Consider the following 19,272-nt stretch of genomic DNA (forward strand, 5'->3'; position numbering starts at 1 on the left):
AAATTCTTTAGTTGAATGTTTGTAATGTTCCATTTTGATCCCTTTGTTCTTTCCTTTTTGTACATTTTCTAATTATCTTCCGAATGGTTACATTGGGGATAATAATTAATGTCTTAAACTTATAACACCCTAGTTTGAATACCAACTTAGAATTTTTTTTTTTGAGACAGGACTCAGTCTGTTGCCCAGGCTGGAGTGCATAGTCTTAATTCACTGCAACCTCCTACTCCTGGGCTCAAGCAATCTTTCCACCTCAACCTTCCAAGTAACTAGGACTACAGGCACACATCACCACACTTAGCTAATTTTAAATTGTTTTTTGTGGAAATGGGGTATCACTATATTGCCCAGGCTGGACTTGAACTCCTGGTCTCACACGATCCTCCCACTTTAGCCTCCCAAAGGCTGGGATTACAGGTGTAAGCCACTACAGTCAGCTCCAACTTAGTTTCAATAGTACACAAACACTGCTTTTATCCATCTCCATCCATCACCCTCTATATTGCTGTTGTCAATGATTACATCTTTATACAGTGTGTGCCCATTAACAATGTTTATAGTTATTGTATTATACATTTGACTTTTAAATTTTATAGAAAAAAAAGAGTTATAAGCCAAAAGTACAATATTATTGACTTGTATATTTACCTATGTTCTCTATTTCTTTACCAATGTTGTTTGTTTATTTGTATGGTTTTGAGTTACTGTCTAGTGTCTCTTCATTTAAGACTAAATAATTTCTTTAACGTTTCTTTTAGGGTAGGTCTACTGGTAATGAATTCCCTCAACTTTTGTCTATCTGAGAATGTCTTAGTTATTGCTTCATTCTGGAAGGATAGATTTGTCACATACAGAATTCTTGGTTGACACGTATTTTCCCCCTTCCAGGGCATTTAAATATGTCACCCCACTGCCTTTGAGCCTCCTTAGTTTCTATTGGGAAATCACCTGATAATTTTATTAAGGACCCCTTGATTGTGATTAGTCACTTCTCTCTGCCTGCCTTCAAAATTCTCTCATTGTATATGTCTTGACAATCTAACTGTAATGTGTCTTGGCATAGATCTTTTGGCGTATAGCCTGCTTGGAATTCGTTGAGCTCCTTGGATGTGTAGATTCATTTCTTTAATTAGATTCAGAAAGTTTTCAGCCATTATTTCTTTAAATACAGTAGTCTCCTGCTCCACCATTATCTGTGGGGGATACGTTCCAAGAATCCCAGTGAATATCTGAAACTGTAGATTGTACCACACTCTATACAGTATGTTTTTTTTTCCTGTACATTAATGGGCAGATAGTGTATACAGCATGGATATGCTGGACAAAGTGATTATTCATGTCCTGCGTGGGCAGAGCAGGGCAGAATGACATTTCATCATGCTACTCAGAACTACACACAATTTAAAACTTGTGAATTGTTTATTTCTGGAATTTTCCATTTAATATTATTGGACTGTGGTTGCCCAAAGGTAACTGAAAGTGCAGAAAACAAAACGGCTGATAATGGGGGAACACTGTATTTTTCTGCCTCTTTCCTTCTCTTCTCCTTTGGAGACTCCTGTGTTGCATATGTTGGTACCCTTGATGGTATCTCACAGATCCTTCACACTCTGTTCATTTTCCTTCATGCTTTTTTTTTCTGTTCCTCAGACAGGGTAATTTCAGTTGTCTTCAAGTTAGCTGATCCTTTCTTCTGCTTGCTCAAATCTGTTGAACTCTTTTAATGAACTTTTTATTTCAGTTATGTACTTTTCACCTCCAGTTTCTTTTTGACTTTTTAAAAATATATAATTTCTATCTCTATTAATAATCTAATTTGCTCATGTGTAATTTTCCTATATTATTTAGTTATTTGTCAGCGACTTCCGTTAGTTCACTGAGCATATTTAAGACAGCTGCTTTAATGTCTTTGACTAATAATTCAAATGTCTGAGCTTTTACAGACATAGTTTATGCCAAGTTCTTTTCTCCTGTGAATAGGCCATATTATTCTGTTTCTTTATATGTTCTATAATTTTTTGCTAAAAACTGGATATTCTGAGTATCATAATGTGGTAACTCTTAAAATCAAGGGCTTCTCCTCCTCTGGGACTGTGGATTTTCTCTTGTTAAAGGCTGGATCCATCAGTTTGTGACTTTTTCAAACTGCTTTTGCAAAATGTGTATTTCTTGTCACTGAAGTTGCTCTTCCTTTATCTATATGACCAGTTAGTGAACTACCAAAGATTTCCTCAAATATCCAGCTACAAACAAGGGGGAAGGTCTGTCTCTTTAAATCTTCCAGTGGACGCTGCTGGAGGAAGCCACTGCTGCCAAGTAGATCAAAACCAAGGCAAGTCTCCGTATTGATCCCTCAGGCACCACCAGACTGACCAAATTGTACCACGTCAAATTTTTTGAGGACAAGGTCCCTGATGCTCACTCTGACATCAGCCAGCTGCTCCAGGAATGTGGGTTGCTACTCTTATAGGCACAGCAGGACTAAGAAATGGAGGCGGTAGCTGGCTCGTGTCCACCACTCACAAAGGACTAGCAGCTCGCTCTTTCGCTCTTTCTTTCTTTCTTCTTTCTTTTCTCTCTCTTTTTTTTTTTTTAAAGACAGTCTTGCTCTGTCACCCAGGCTAGAGTGCAGTGGCACAATCTCCACTCACTGTAAGCTCCACCTCCCGGGTTCACACCATTCTCCTGCCTCAGCCTCCTGAGTATCATGGACTACAGGCGCTTGCCACCACACCCAGCAAATTTTTTTGGTTTGTTTTGTTTGTATTTTTAGTAGAGATGGAGTTTCACCATATTAGCCAGATGGTCTCGATCTCCTGACCTCATGATCGGCCCACCTCGGCCTCCCAAAGTGCTGGGATTATAAGCATGAGCCACTGCACCAGGCCCAGCTTCCCCTTTCTTCAAGCATTCTCCCATAGATGCCTGACCAGGTTCCAGAGTTTCCAAATAATTCATTGCAATTACTCTTTATAGCTCAATGGTTGTTCCAGTGGAAGGACCAGCCTCTATAGCTTCCTACAATACCATTTTGTCCTTAGGTAAACTACTTCTGCATTTTTATATACATACTTAAACACAGTTTTACAACATTATCTACATTCTTCCCCACCGACCTTCATTTCACAATCCTCCACTATTTCACCTATCATACTTTGTCATACTTTTATTTTCACTTCAAATTAATATTTTATTTTCTCTTTATCCTCAGTAATTTTTGGATTAGTTTGGTGGTACCTTAGCTCTCCTTTGCTTATTGAGTCCTGTCACTTCCTTCTGTACATTTTTTTCCTTGCACTTTTCTGTGTCTACCAAGACTACTGCGCCCACTGCAATAATCTGGTGGCAGACACTCCCGTTGTTGCCTATGGTGTGGGAAGTTTTGCAGCAGCAGTCACTGCCTGGCTGCTCAGCCTGCAAGTCCCCCAGCTAATTGTCCCATCAGGAGCCCTGCCCAGCGGAGCATCCACTGCTCCTCACTGGCGATTCCTGGGGGGCTCTTCCAGGTTCTGCAGCACATCCTGACCGAACCTTCTGCATCGGCTTCCATTTGCATTCTTTCCTTCTAGGAGTCATCATTTCTGATCCAACAAAGGCTTCCCTTCTTGCTTTTCTTTGATGTCCTCTCTTTACTCATTTATGGATCCATTTATATCCTGATTGTAATTAGTAAGGATTGGATCAGAGAAGGGAGACTTTAGCATGTGATAGATACGCTGTTTTGATTTAGAAGTATCCTAGTGACTTTTTTGCTTGTGGGTCTTTCAAAAACGTTCAAAGCAAGATTTTGCACATTTCTGGTCACTAATTCCTGACATATTCAGCATTGCAAGTTAAGATAAGCCGGAACTCCAAACCTTTGCAGAGTCTGGGCAGCAACACGGTCACTTCTCCTGCCAGCTGGCTAGCACGTATAAACAGTCAAGTTCTTGGCTGGCTGCGCTAGTGTAGCATCAGGGCAGAGAGCAAAACACCTGTACCCAAGATGTGGGTGTAAAAACACTTAAGGCTCCCTGACAGCCAGAACTCGCCACAATCAAGCAAGAGTTGTGAGAAGGTGCCAGGCATGGGATGACCTCTTGTGGGCCCATATTTCCCCACTTTTCATGCTAGAAATCCAAACCAGCCTCCTTGGCTACCACAAGACCCTCTTATTGATCAGGGAAAACACACTTTATCTCGCTGTATCAGCACACATGCAGAAGAAAACAGCAACATTCTTCCAGCAGTGCGGTCTTATCACCATCTTCACAAAAACGAAGGCTCCGAAACTCAGAGAGGTGAAGCGATTGCCCCCGTCACAAGCTCATCTCTAAACTGTACTCTCGTTGACACATTTTGTCCACTTCGGCAGTATAACAAATATTACATCACTCGTTCTCTGTTGTTTCTCTTTCTGAATACTGCAAACAGGCTGCAACAAGAAAGAAGACAGCCCATGAAAACCGACAGTGCTGAAAGTGAAGCCTGAGATTCAGGTAAGGTATGTGGCAGTACGGGTCGTGTTGAAATCTGCCCAGGTTTGGTTCTCTAGAGAGTGCAATATCTTCTTTAAAAAATCACCAGTGCAAACTCAAGGGCTAGGATGCTTGCTGTTTCCTTGTCTCTTGATGTCAACAGTAACCCCAGAATGTGAGCCACGTGTCCGTCTGTAGAAGTAGTGCATGGCAGACGAGGTATGAAAATATCAATTCATCTTTATTTTCTAGGAAGTAAACAATGTATAAATTGTAGACCGCTCATTTTCATACTTGCCTTTAAGTCTAAACTAAGAATTATTTTCACCCAATTGTACTAATCTAAGAACTTTAAATAATGAACACCTGCCATTTTAAGATGATTTCTATTAGAAGCCTCTGACCCTACCTATCCGAGCTTTCTGCTCAAACCTTTAGGACGATCCATAGAATGCAGCGAAATTTAACTGTGAAACAAATGATCATTGACTTCCAGAATCAGGGGGAAAGTTTACTCACTAGAAGGCTAAAGGAATTTGCTATGAGGCACACACATGAGTTGGCAAACCATCCAGCCATGCTCTGCCATCAGAATAGGAAGCTGAGCACTTGAAAACAGAGGAGCATGCTCTCCCTCTACTTCTGTATCCCCTCAGCTAAGAAACACGAGACATGATTGTATCTGAAAATGAGACCTCAGCCCTTTCTCTAAGCTGTTACCTGTGCTTTCCAAGGCAAGGCAAGCTCCTTTGCACCCTGAACTCTACCATTCAGTACCTGCTGTCTCACAATGCTTCAGAGAGGTACCTCGCAAAAACCAGCTGGACAGGAAAAGGGTATAGGGCACACTGAATCCTCAAAGGCATGATCCATACAAGAAAAGTCCTGTGATCGGGGAAAACATCAAGAGCCCTGGGATCCTCAGGGTTCCTGTGCTCCCAGCAGCTTCCCACAGCTGGCTGGGTGCCTTGGAGCCCTGAGGAAGGTCAAGGTCTCCCAGCAGCACAGCCCTGACCAGCACCCTAGAGGACAAGAGGGCAGGACTGATGGTTCTGTGTATATCCTGTGAAAATGTTGCAGAACTGGGAATAGACATCACCAGGAAAGCCCAGAGAGACAGCAAACCTAGGAAAATTGTTCTCTAGAAAAACAGTGTTTGAGATGCATAGCACAGGGGCTTAATGAGGCAGGACCAAAATCATAATTGGAGACAAGCTGAGATGAGAAGACAAATCCCCTGAGATCAAAGGGGAGCTGAATGAGATGTGGAAAGATTGCAAGAAACTGACCATGAAATTGCAAAATTAAAATCAAGGAAAGATGAAGTAAACTGGTGCTGTAAAAACTGTCTCAGTGATATGAAGGACAAACTTAAGCAGCTACAACTTGAGCTCATGTAGGATGTCTACAGAACAGCACCTGATTCTACGTGCTTCTCCCACCATTCCCTCTGTGTGCAACAGTGAAACAGCTGAGGAGTAGCAGAGCCCGAGAAGTGGAGCTGGACACTTGGCTGAAGCGTCAACTTGCAAATCATCTGCAAACAACTGACAGCTGCTGTGGACATCCTTCCATGTGAGCATCAAATGGAGCCATGGACTCCCTGCCGTGAGCAACAGTGGCTAACAGTGATGGACACAAGCGGTGTCTTTGTCCATTGGTGTTACTACAAAGAGACACTTGAACCTGGGTAATTTGTAAAGAAAAAAAATGTATTTGGCTTGTGATTCTGATGACTGAAAAGTTCAAGATTGAGCTGTGTATGCGGTGATGGTCTCAGTCTTCTTCCGCCAACAGCAGAAGGTGAAGGGAGCTGACATGTGCAGAGATCACATGGAGAGAGGGGAGGCAAAGGGGTGGAGGAGGCTCCAGGCCCTTTTCAACAAGAGCCCATGGGTTGGTTAGAGCAAGAACTACTGGAGCTGAACTCACTCCCTTCAGAGGGAGGGCTTTACTCTCTTCGTAAGGGGTCCACCCCCATGACACAAACACCTCCTGTGAGGCCCCATCTCCAACACTGGAGATCAAATTTCAACATAAGGTTTGGAAGGGTCAGATGTCCAAACCATAGCAAACAGCAAGTTCCCATGGCAGAGCTTGATTAGTGATTGAAACAAGATGATTCAGTGTGTTTTATAGAGGCTCAAACTCAGCCAACCACAGCTTGTCTGCTGAAGTTACTGATAAATGCATGTTCTTTATCGTTTACATTATGTTTGAATGAGGCTAAATCATTTCTAAAGCAACTGGTCTTCCTGGAGTGCTTCTGAAATGATTTAGCCTCATTAAAAAAAAAAATATTCACCTCTAAAGTTTTAAACAGCAGATGTTGGCTGTGATAACATCTTACAGTTGTGAATTACTGCAGCCCACATGAAACACGTCTTCAGTATATACCTTCCCCTTCTCCAAGTGCCTGTGGGTAGGAGTCAGTCACTCCTATCTCTAGAAAAGGAGATGGTGGCTAAGAGAGTTGTCTGATTTTTACATAATCCCAGAAAGGACTTAAGGTAGATTTTAAAGATCGTGGAATACAGACTGATGGCATAAAGGGAAAAGGGAGGGGAAAGAAAGAAGGTAGTGATATGAAGCCTGAGGTTCTAGTCATGTGGCAAGTCACTTACAAGGATTGGACAATGCTCTGAAAACTGAGGAAGTTAGGGGGTTGTGTGTGTGCGTGCGTGTCCGAGGAAGTTAGGGTTGTGTGTGTGCGCGCGTGCGTGTCTGAGTCCATGTGAGTGCGAGAAGTTAGGGGGTGTGTGCGTGTGCGTGTCCGTGTCCATGTGAGTGCGAGAAGTTAGGGGGTGTGTGCGCGTGTGTGTCCGCGTCCATGTGAGTGTGAGGGTAAGTATTCTTAAAGGCATCAATGAACTGAGGCAACATAAGGAATTCTAAGGCTAGGGTTGAAGGCACAGAGGAACCCAGAGAGAAACCCAGTGGGGAGTGCAGCTGGCCTTTGCCCCAAGGGCGTTTGGGAAACCTGGTGAACTTCATTTTCAGCTTTACAAGAGTTAGAAAGAGAAGATCAAGCTGAGAGCACAGCCAAAATGGCAAGCCAATCAGTAATCTCTTAAAGTTGGCACCCCCAGATGGCGGTACCCTCATTGCAGTGGCAAACTAGAAGCAACTCACTTCTCCACCCGCAAAGAAATCAGGAGTGATCAGTCATCTCGAGCCCTAGAGCTGAAAGAAAGAGAGAAAAAACACTGCCGAGTATTTGGAGCAACAGGTTGTCCCTAACTGTGTGCGAGGTGAGTGACTGAAACTCCCCAAGCTGAGAGTTTAATGTAGAGTGATTCTGCACTGATCGTTCCCAGGGGCCAAGCATCATTCCTTATGAGTAACAAACCTTCATCCTAAGGCTCAAAGATTTCTTACAAATAAAACTACAAGCAAATGAGCAACTCTCAATGAAAAATAACTCACCACACGTGAAAACAAAGCACTATGAGTGAGAAGCAACAGAAACCATAGTAGAAACAGACACACAAATACTTCAGATATTGAATTTGGCCGACCAAAACATAAAGAAAGAAAACACAAACTCAAAAATATCTGGAGGGAACAGAAAACTGTTTTTTAAATTATCAAGCAGATTTGGAAAAATACCAAATAAAACTAATACAAATGAGAAATATCACTGATTTTTTTTAACTTGATGGATGGATTTGACAACAAATTAGACATTAATGTCAAAGACATTAATGAGAATATAGTTTGAAGACTATGTTATGTTTAGTTAGAGTTCCAGAAAGAGAAAAGAGAGAAAATTGGGAAGAGGTCGTATTTAAGGAGATTTGGCTGAGAATTTGCCAACATTGTTAGAAGACACCACCTCACAGATTTATAAAGTGCAGTGAATCCAAGAAGGGTAAATAAAATTCTAGACACAACATTATTCAATTGATGAATGCCTTAAAGAAAAAATTTATATACATACATATGTATTTTTTAAGAAAAAAATATATACAATCTTTTTTTTTTTTTCTTTTTAGACAGAGTCTCGCTCTGTCACCCAGGCTGAAGTGCGGTGGTGTGATCTCGGCTCACTGCAAGCTCCACCTCCTGGGGTCACGCCATTCTCTTGCCTCAGCCTCCCGAGTAGCTGGGACTACAGGTGCCCGCCACCACGCCCGGCTAATTTTTTGTATTTCTAGTAGATATGGGGTTTCACCATATTAGCCAGGAAGATCTCAATCTCCTGACCTCGTGATCCACCCGCCTTGGCCTCCGAAAGTGCTGGTATTACAGGCGTGAGCCACCGCCCCAGGCCAAAAACTGTTTTTTAAAATATCTAGTGATAAAAGATGGGTTGTCTTTCAAAAAGATGCATTTCCCAAGAAGAACAATAGAAAATGGCCTATGTTGGTGATGCACTCATCTCTAAGCTTTCTGGAAGGATGGGGAGGGCAGGAGCCTTGCTCAGGAGGACTCTCACTAGACCCAGCTGGGAGTGGGGCTAAGCCAAGGTGATGATCCTCCCGGAAGCCAGCCCTGCCTCTCCAGGGAAGAGGGTAAAAGCCACTGGTGGGTTTCCATCACAAGTAGACCTGAGCTCCGTCCCTGGTGGCTGCTCAAAGAGTGACTTTGTTTTGTCCTGCAGAAGCGGAGGTGCCCTGTGATCCAGGTCTTCCACCCTGAAACCCCACCCTGCATCAAAGTCCTGCCTGGAGAGTCTACCTTGCAAAGCCTTCTGCTCATACACATGCTACAGTCCAGCAACGAGAGCCCATCATCTCAGAGCCTTGCAAAGCCTCCTGCTCCTACACATGCCACAGGCCAGCAGCCAGAGCCCATCATCTCAGAGGCCCCTGTATGTCCTTCGAAGGAACCAGGACCCTCACAGCCCAGCATCCATCACTGTCATCATCTTCATCACAACCAAAGAAGAGCAAGCCTGGCAGGCGGGGTTACATCTCCAGGACGATGGGCTGCCAGCAACTGCAGAGATGCGGCCACCTGCTTAACTGTGCTGTCCAGCCAGCCAGCCAGCTGCAGGGCCTCTTGCTGCTCAAGAAGAGCTGATGGGCCGGGCACGTTGGCTCACACCTGTGGGCACAGTACTGAGAAATGGGAGCACAGTGCTGAGAAATGGGAGCACAGTAGTGAGAAATGGGAGCACAGTCCTAGGAAATGGGAGCACATTACTGGGCAATGGGAGCACAAAGAATTGGGAAATGGGAGCATAGTACTGGGAAATGGGAGCCCATAATACTGGGAAATGAGAGCACAGTACTGGGAAATGGGAGCACATGGTATTGGGAAATAGGAGCACAGTACTAGGAAATGGGAGCACAGAGTACTGGGATATGGGAGCACACATTGGGAAATGGGAGCACAGTACTGGGAAATGGGAACACAGGAAATGGGAAATGGGATCACACAGTATTGGGCAATGGGAGCACGGTACTGGGAAATGGGAGCACAGTATTGGGAAATGGGAGCACAGTACTGGGAAATGGGAGCATAGTACTGGGAAATGGGAGCACAGTACTGGGAGATGGAGTGCAGCACTGAGAAATGGGAGCACAGTACTGGGAAACCCCAGACCTGGATTCTGAGTTCTTCAGCCTAGCCCAGACTTCTTATCTTAGTAGACAACAAGAGTCAAGAGAAGACCAGAGAACTGCAGGCATCCTGTATTTTAATGAACTCTGCAATTTAGTCTGCAGTCATATTTTAAAAGATAATCAGTTTTCTAAATATATCTATAAGTTACTACATGCATTGGGCTGTTTTTGTGTTTCTGTAAAGAAATGCCTGAGGCTGGGTAATTTATTTTAAAAAGCAGGTTTAACTGGCTCACAGCCCTGCAGGCTGTACAGGAAGCACGGTGCTGGTATCTGCTTGGCTTCTGGTGAGGCCTCAGGAAGCTTCCATCGTGGCAGAAGGTAGGTTGGGAACCAACACATCATGTAGTGAGAGCAGGAGCAAGAGAGAGTGGTGGGGTTGGGGGGCGGGCATACATTTTTAAATGACCAGATCTCAAGTGAACTACCAGAGCAAGAACTCACTCATCACCAAGGGGATGGCACTAAACTATTTATGAGGAACCTGCTCCCATGATTCAAACACCTCCCACCAGGCCCCACCTCCAACACTGGGGATTACATCTCAACATGGGACTTGGAGGGGACAAACATCCAAGCTATATTATTCCACCCCTGGTCCCTCAAATCTCATGTCCAAATCACCTTGCAACATGCAATCATCCCTTCCCAGTAGTCCCTGAAAGTCTCAACTCATTCCAGGATCAACTCAATCAAAATGCTAAGTCCAAAGTCTCCTCTGGAGATGAGTTCCTTCCACCTATGAGCCTGTGAGATCGAAAACAAGTTATTTACTTCCCAGATACAATAGATACAATCATGGTACAGGTACTGGGTAAAGAGGCCACAGGCCCCAAGCAAGTCCGAAACTCAGCAGGGCAGACATTAAACCTTAAAGTTCCAAAATAATCTCCTTTGACTCCATGAGGCACACTGGTGTGAGGCGTGGGCTCCCAAGGCCTTGTACAGCTCCACCCCGGTGTCTTTGCAGCTTGTGGCCCCTGCAGCCAATCTCATGGGTTAGAGTTGAGTACTTGTGGCTTTTCCAGGCTGAGGCTGCCAGTAGATCAAACATTCTGGGGTCTGGAGGGCAGAAGCCCTCTACCCACAGCTCCACGAGGCAGTGCCCTGGTGGGGACTCTATGTGGGCTCCAACCCTACATTTCCTCCCAGCATTGCCCTCATAGAGTATCTCTGTGAGGGCTCTGCTGCTGCAGCAGGCTTCTGCCTGGGCAGCCAGGTTTTCCCACACATCCTCTGTAATCTAGAGGGAAGCCGCCAATCCCCCTTCCCTCTTGCGTTCTGTGTTCCTGCAGATTTCACACCACTTGGAAGCCACCAAGGCTTACCCTCTAGAGCGGCAGTCCACGCTGTACCTGGAGACTGTTGAACCACCACTGAACCACCTGAAGAAGTTGGGATACAGGTACCAGTGTCCCCAGGCTGCACAGGGCATCAGGGCCCTAGTCCTGGCCCATTAAGCCATTGTTTTCTGCTGGCCTCTGGGCCTGTGATGGGAGGGGCTGCTGCAAAGATCTTTGAAATGTCTTCAAGGTCTTTTTCCCATTGTCTTGGATATTAGCACTTGGCTCCCTTTTAGCCATGCAAATCTCTCTAAGTGGTTGCTTTGCAGCCTGTTTGGATTCCTGTCCTGAAAACATTTTTTCCTTTCTCTACCACATGGCTAAGCCGCAAAATTTCCGAACTTTTACACCCTGCTTTCCTTGTAGGTATAAATTCCAACTTGAAGTCATTCCTTTGCTCCCATATCTGATCACAGGTTGTTAGAAGCAGCCACGCCACTTCTGAATGTTTAGCTGCTTAGAAATGTCTTCTGCCAGACACCCTAGGTTACCATTCTTAAGTTCAAACTTCCACAGATCACTAGGACACAATTACAATGCAGCCAAGCTCTTTGCTAAGGCACAGGAGGGTGACCTCTGCTCCAGTTTGCAATAACTTCCTCCTGTTCATCTGAGACTTTGTCAGCCTGGCCTTCATTATCCATATTTCTATCTGCATTTTGGTTCCAGCCACTTATTAAGTCACTGAGTTCCAAACTTTCCCTCACTTTTCTGTCTTCTTTTGAGCCCTCCAAAGTCTTCCAACCTCTGCTCATTACCCAGTTCCAAACCTGCTACCACATTTTCAGGTATCTTTATAGCAGTGTCCTGCTCCTCAGTGCCAATTTTCTGAATGAACCCATTGTTGCATTGCTATAAAGAAATAACTGAACCCGGGTAATTGCTGACAAAAGACTTGAATCCATACGTATTCATGATGAGTAATTGATGACAAACTGCACAAATGAAAATAAGAAATCCAGGCCTAGATACATTGTAGGGTAAGGCGGAACACAAAAGAAAATCTAACTTTAAAAACAACCAGAAAGAAACAACAAATCATCCACAGAAGGAAAGCAATTAGACAGCAGATGTATTAATAGTAACAATAGTAGATAAATAGTAATATGTACAAAGTGTGACCAAAAAAAAAAAAAAACTTTTGACCTGGAATTATGTACCTAGCAACACTGTTTGTAGGAAAAAGAGCAAATTAATCATATTTTCAGGTAAATAAAAGCCACGTTTACCACCAACAATCCTACACTAATGGGACGTCAAAAAAGATGTATTTATTGAGGGAAAACATGTAAAGCAAACACAGAGCCCACAGGAAATAATTTAGAAAAAATTATCACTTATGGAAGTTTTCAATGCAACTCTCAATCACTGTTAGGTCAACCATATTTTTAAAATAATAAAAATATAGATTTGGACAACACCATTAACAGGCTTGATTTATGGGGCATCTGTGGAACTGGAAGCTCATTTATTATTAATAGAAAATATGCATTCTCCTTAGGCACACAAGGAAAATTGCCCAAAACACGGCTTACTAGCCTCAACAAGTCTCAAATAACTTCTATGGGATGGACCAGTGTTTCCCTTTACATACTTTGACAGTTTTTCCTGTCTGCTTTTAAAATTTCTATTTATCACTGGGATTGAGCAATTTGATTATAATGAGACATGATATAATTTTATTCAATGGTACTTGTGCTTGAGGTGCATTGAACTTCTTGCATCTGTAGGTTTATAGTTAACATTAAATTTGGGAAAAAATGTTGTCGTTATTTTTCCAAACATCCTTTTTAGTGCACTACCCTCATTACTCATGTTTTCTTCTCTCCTTCAGGGACTTCAATTAAACATATATTAAGCCACTTGAAGTTGTCCCACAGATTACAGATTATTTGGCTTAATTTTTTTAATCCTCTTTTGGTTTCATTTCAGATAGTTCATATTACTATGGTTTCACAATGAATAATCTTTTCTTCTTTAACATCTAATCTGCCATTAATCCCATGCAGTGCAGTTCTTATTTTATACATTGTAGCTTTCACCTCTAGAACAGTGATCCAGAGTGTTGTTATATCTTCCATGCCTCAAATTAGCTTTTACAGTATGTGGAATAGAGTTTTGATATTGTTTTAATGCCCTTGAGTCTGTTCTGGATCAGTTTTAATAGACTAATTTGTCTTCTTGTGGCTCCTATTTTCCCACTTGTTTGTATGCCTAATATTTCTGATTGGATGTCAAAAATTGATGCCTTCTCTGGTGTTGGATATTTCTGGAGTCCTATCAGTATTCCTGAGGATTTCACAGAACTGACAAAAGACACAAATCCACAGGTATATGATGAGTTAATTATGACAAGCTGCATAAATAAAAAGAAGGAATCCACACCTAGATAAATCTTATTTGGGGATGCAGATAAGACAAAATCTCATTCTGAGATGCAGTTATTTAAGAACAGAGTTTTAAAGTGTTTATAGATGTAAGGGGTAGAAGTGCAGATTTCTTCCATGCATATATTGCATAGTGGTGACATCTGGGCTTTTAGTGTACCCATCGCCTGAATAGTGAACATTGTACTGAATAATTTTTCAACTCTCACCCCCTTCCACCCTCGCACCTTTTGGAGTGTCCAGTGTCTTATTATTCCACTCTATATGTCCATGTGTACACATTGTTTAGCTCCCACTTATATGTGAGAACATGTGGTATTTGACTTTTTGTTTCTGAGTTATTTCACTCAGGATAATGGCCTCTATCCATGTTGCTCAAAAGATATGATTTCATTCTTTATTATGAATGGGTAGTATTACCTTGTGTATATATGCTACATTTTCTTTAACCAGTCCTCCACTGATGGATGCTTAGGTTGATCCATTATCTTTTCTGTTGTGAATAGTGTTGTGATAAACATACAAGTGCAGGTCGTTTTTCATATAATTAAGTCTCTCCCTTTGGGTATATACCAAGTGGTAGAGTTGCTGAATCAAATAGTGGTTCTATTTTTAGTTCTTTGAGAAATCTCCATACTGTTTTCCAGAAAGATTATACTGATTTACATTCCCAGTAGCATTCCCCTTTCTCCACATCTTCACTAAAATCTCTTGTTTTTAGACTTTAATAATAGCCATTCTGATTGGTCTAAGATGGTATCGCATTGTGATTTTAATTTGCCTTTCTCTGATAATTAGTGATGAGCATTTTTTCATGTTTTTTGACCACTTTTGTGTCTTCTTTGGAAAAATGTCTGTTCATATCCTTTGCCCACTTTTTAATGGGCTTATTTGGTTTGACTTCCTTGTAGATTCTGGATATTAGCCCTTTGTCAGATGCATACTTTGCAACTATTTTCCCATTCTGCAGGTTGTATATTTACCCTGTTGATAGTTTCTTTTGCTGTGCAGAAGTTTAAGTTCCATTTGTCTATTTTTGTTTTTGTTGCAGTTGCTTTGAGGACTTGGTCATAAATTATTTGCCTAGGTCAATGTTCAGAAGAATTTTTCCTAAGTTTTCTTCTAGGATTTTTGTAGATTTTGGTCTTACGTTTAGATCTTCAATCCATCTTGAGTTAACATTCGTATATGGTGAGAGGTGTTGGTCCAGTTTCATTCTTCTGCATATGCCAATCCAGTCTTCCCAGCAGCATTTATTGAAACGGGTGTCATTTCCTTAGTGTATATTTTTATGGACTTTGTGTCTTCATTTCTGAGTCCTCTATTCTGTTCCATTAATCTATATGTCTGTGTTGGTACTACTGCCATGCTGTTTTGGTTACCATACCCTTGTAGTATAATTTGAAGTCAGGTGATGTGATGCCTCCAACTTTGTTCTTTTAGCTTTGGATTGCTTTGGCGAGTTGGGCTGTTTTGGGGTTCCATGTAAATTTTAGGATTTTTTTTCTAATTTGATAGAGATTGTGTTGGGTCTGTTGATTCCTTTGAACAGTATGATGATTTTTAACAATATTGATTCTTTCAATCCATGAGCATGGGATCCTTTTCCATTTGTTTGTGTCATGTATTACTTATTTCATCAGCGTGTTGTAGTTCTCCTTATAACGATCTTTCACTTCCTTGGTTAAATATATATCTAGGTAATTTTTTGTAGCTATAATAAATGAGATTACCTTCCTGATTTGGTTCCTGGCCAGATTGTTATTGGTGTATAAGAATGCTATTGATTTCTGTACATTAATTTTGTATCCTTAAATGTTACTGAATTTATTTATCAAATCTAAGAGTTTTTTGGTGGAGTCTTAATATGGTTTGGCAGTGTCCCCACCCAACTCTCATCTTGAATTGTAGCTGCCATAATTCCCATGTGTTGTGGGAGGGATCTGGTAGGAGATAATTGAATCATGGGGGCAGCTTTCACCATACTGCTCTCATGGTAGTGAGTAAGTCTCACGAGATCTGATGGTTTTATAAGGGGAAGCCCCTTTCACTTGGCCTTCATTCCGTCTCTTGCCTGCTGACATGTAAGATCTGCCTTTTGCCTTCCACCATGATTGTGAGACCTCCCCAGCCATGTGGAACTGTGAGTCCATTAAACCTCTTTTTGTTTATAAATTACCCAGTCTCGGGCACGCCTTTACCAGCAGTGGGAAAATGGACTAATACAAGTCTTTAGAGTTTTCTATACAGAATATCATTTCACTAACAGAAAGGGATAGTTTGGGCTCCTTCTTCTCCAATTTGCATTCCCTGCATTCCCTTTATTTCTTTGTCTTGCCTGATTGCTCTGGCCAGGACTTTCAGTACTATGTTGCATAAGAGTGCTGAAAGTGGGCATCCGGGTCTTATACCAATTCTTAGAGGGAATACTTTCAACTTTTCACTGTTAAGTATGATGTTGGCTGTGGATTTGTCATGTAAGGCTTTTATTATGTTGATGCATGTTCCTTCTAGTTTGTTGAGAATTTTTACCATGAAGGGAGGCTGAATTCGATCAAAAACATCTATTTAGATGATCATTTGGTTTTTATCCTTAATTCTGTTCATGTGCCACGTCTCATTTATTGATTTGCATCCCTGGGATAAATCCCACCTGATCAGGATGCATTATCGTTTTGATGTGCTGTCGGGTTCTATTTTCTGGTATTCTGTTGAGGATGTTTACGTCTATATTCACAGGGATATTGATCTGGAGTTTTCTTTTTTTGTTGTGTCTGTGTCTGGTTTTGGTCCCAGGGTGATACTGGCCTCATAGAAAAGAGAGATTTCCTCCCTCTTCAATTTCTTGGAATAGTTTCAGAAGGATTGGTTTTAGTTCTTCATATGTTTGGTAGAATCTGGCTGTGAATCCATCTAGTCCTGGGCTGAGTGCAGGGCATCCACACGAGTGAAGCCACTTCCGGCAGCGGAGAAAACAACTGCAGGGACAGAAGCGAACCAGGCTCCGTGTGGTCTGCTTGGAGCCATCTCGGCTTCACAGAGCTCACTGCCCACTGCCTCTGACAGCCACACCCAGGGCCTCCGCCCCTGCCCCGGCCAGCTGGGGTGTGTCCTCTCCACTGCAGACACAAGCGCCCCCCTTCTCTGTGGCCCTCAGCTCTGCGACGCCATCCTCTCTCTGGTCCTCCGTGTCTCTGCCAGGCATGGGCTCCCGTCCACATCTTTTCTGCCCAGCACACTGTCCTGTTGCCGTGTCCCCGCATCCTTCTTCCCTAGCATCGGCTGTGGAACTGAGGTAGCAATGGCTGGCATATTAAGAATGTGCTCCAAGCAGCTCTGCCTAGGGCTGAACACCCCCCATGTGGCTTCCCCTCCTCATCAGCATCTGACCAGTGGCAACAGTGAGGCCACAAGGCTCAAATGCCCTTCTCTGGGTCACAGGTGTGTGATAGCGGAGCCAGAGTCGCTCCCTGGCAGCAAGACCCAGAACCTGCACTTTCATTCCATGTTCCACAGCAATTCCAACCTCAGAATTGAACTTGGCTTCTTTAAACAATATAACCAGATGCAATCATAGCCCAAACACACAAGGCACGTGCACACACACAGGTGCAAACACATAACACATGCACATACAGAAAGACACGGGCACAGGCACACACAGGCACATGCACACACACACACGCAAACAGACACGGGCATGTGCACACAAGCACACACAGGCACACAGGCAGGTGGACATACAGGTGCAAACACACATTCATACACAGGCACATGCAGACACACACTCGTGCAAACACACAGAGACACACAAATAGACACACACACAGCTGAACATACACAGCTGAGCACATACCAACATACATACACCAGCATGCATACTCACACCTACAGGTGCACATTCACACACAGGAATACACAAACACACGGATGCATGTGCACACACACACGTGCACACCCACATCCCCGCAGACATTTTACCTAAGCTGCCAGTGACCTGTGGGAACGACTTCAACACCCCCATCAGCCTTCCCAGGCCCCACACCCAGGCAGGCACGTCGTTCCTTCAGTGACAGGCGTCACACTGACCACCCCATCAGGCCCCATGCACCCAGGCTGTAGCTTGTCCCCAGCCCAGGACCCACAAAGGAGCTGCTTAGGGTTCTCAAGGGACTGTGACTGCTCACCTGTTATGGGACACACCCCCACGGGGCCCAAAGAAGCTGCTCAGCCCATAGGCCATCAAAGGACATTCAGCTGCCAGGGGTGGGTGGACGTCTGACAGGTCCAGCTGCAGGCCTGGTGGGAGCGGCTCCACCTCAGCTGCTGGGACCTGGCATCGCCACATTTGGCATCAGAGGCCTTTTCAGGTATCCTGCTCTCTGTCCCCAGGAGTCCATTCCACCCCCTACTCCCTGTGCTTCCATCTTCAGCATGGGGCCTCCCAACAGACCTGGGCTCCTGTCCTGGTCTCCCACTGCAGACCCGGATGGCCCAGCATCTTCCGCCATCGCTTCCGCCCAGGGCTTCCAGTGCTACCCACCATGCTGTGTCTGCCCTGCCCAACCTCCACTGTCAGCCTGAACCTTTGCCCACAAAACCCAACGCCAAACCCAGGCAGGGTGGGCGAGGGTGCTGGGCAGCAGGGGCTTGTCCCTGAGAGCCGGCCTCCTCCTATGTGACAGCTGCCTGGCCTGGTGCTCCCAACTGCGGACACAGAACCTGTGCAGAAAACCGTGGAAACAGCCGCAGGCAGGCGCCTCGGTGAACGCTGCTGGTCACTGGCGCGGCGCCACAGGTGGAGCTGGGAAAAGCTTTGGTGTTGCGGGGGTAGTGCCCCCCACCCAAAAAATTCCACATCGACCCAGAACCTCAGAGTAAGACCTTTAAAATAGGGTCTTTGTAGATGTAATTCCATTAAAGATTTTGAGATTATCCCAGCTTATCCTGGTGGCCCTTAAATCCAGTGACAGGTGTCCTGATAAGCAAAGGAGGAGACAGACACAAACTCTGGGAAGGAGGCCCCGTGAGGACAGGGGCAGAGGTGGAGCCATGGGGCCACCGCCCAGGACCGCCTGGAGCCACAGAAGCTGGAAGAGGTGGGAACCTCCTGAGCGCACAGGCCTTGATGTCGGACTTCTGGCCTCCTAAGCCTTAGGAGGGAACCCCTGTTGTTCAACCCATTTGTAGTGATTTTCTCAGGAGCCCAGGAAACATAACGGGACACTGTGCGTGGATCACATCATTGGCTGTGAGTCAGTTTTCAGTAATTGCCCTCCGCTGAGCGGATACCCGGTGGCCGGCGGGGCCTGCGCGGAACCGGCCTTGTAAGCAGACGCCTCGGGGCGCACCGCGCGTTTCCCTTGCCGGGTGGGGCGGCAGGGACGGGGATGCCAAGGAGCGCAGGGGTGGGGGCAGGCGCGGGACTCTGGGGGCCAGGGGCGGGCCGGGGCGGGGCTGGCGCACGGCAGCGGCGGGAGCGCTCCGCTGAGCGCCGGGTCGGGCGCTGCGGAGT

At 44.4% G+C, this 19,272-nt stretch overlaps 1 protein-coding gene across 22 annotated transcripts in view; it reads left to right on the forward strand.

Moving 5' to 3' along the window:
• The window catches only part of LOC105464584 (probable palmitoyltransferase ZDHHC11B), a 125,793-nt gene extending 114,356 nt beyond the window's left edge, over positions 1 to 11,437 (forward strand). For 4 of the 22 annotated variants that reach the window (XR_011625183.1, XR_011625192.1, XR_011625191.1 and 1 more), the window contains 3 exons: positions 4,414 to 4,478; positions 5,921 to 7,708; positions 9,061 to 10,204. Coding sequence is in view for 6 of the 22 variants with exons in the window: in XM_071099143.1 (XP_070955244.1) it covers positions 4,414 to 4,471 (58 nt within the window). In the remaining 16 variants the exon portion in view is untranslated. The other 18 variants (XR_011625197.1, XR_011625195.1, XR_011625194.1 and 15 more) reach the window with 14 other exon arrangements.
• The last annotated feature ends 7,835 nt before the right edge of the window (positions 11,438 to 19,272 follow it).

This window comes from Macaca nemestrina, chromosome 6 (genome assembly GCF_043159975.1).
Source record: "Macaca nemestrina isolate mMacNem1 chromosome 6, mMacNem.hap1, whole genome shotgun sequence".
In the NCBI taxonomy this organism is placed as follows: domain Eukaryota; kingdom Metazoa; phylum Chordata; class Mammalia; order Primates; family Cercopithecidae; genus Macaca; species Macaca nemestrina.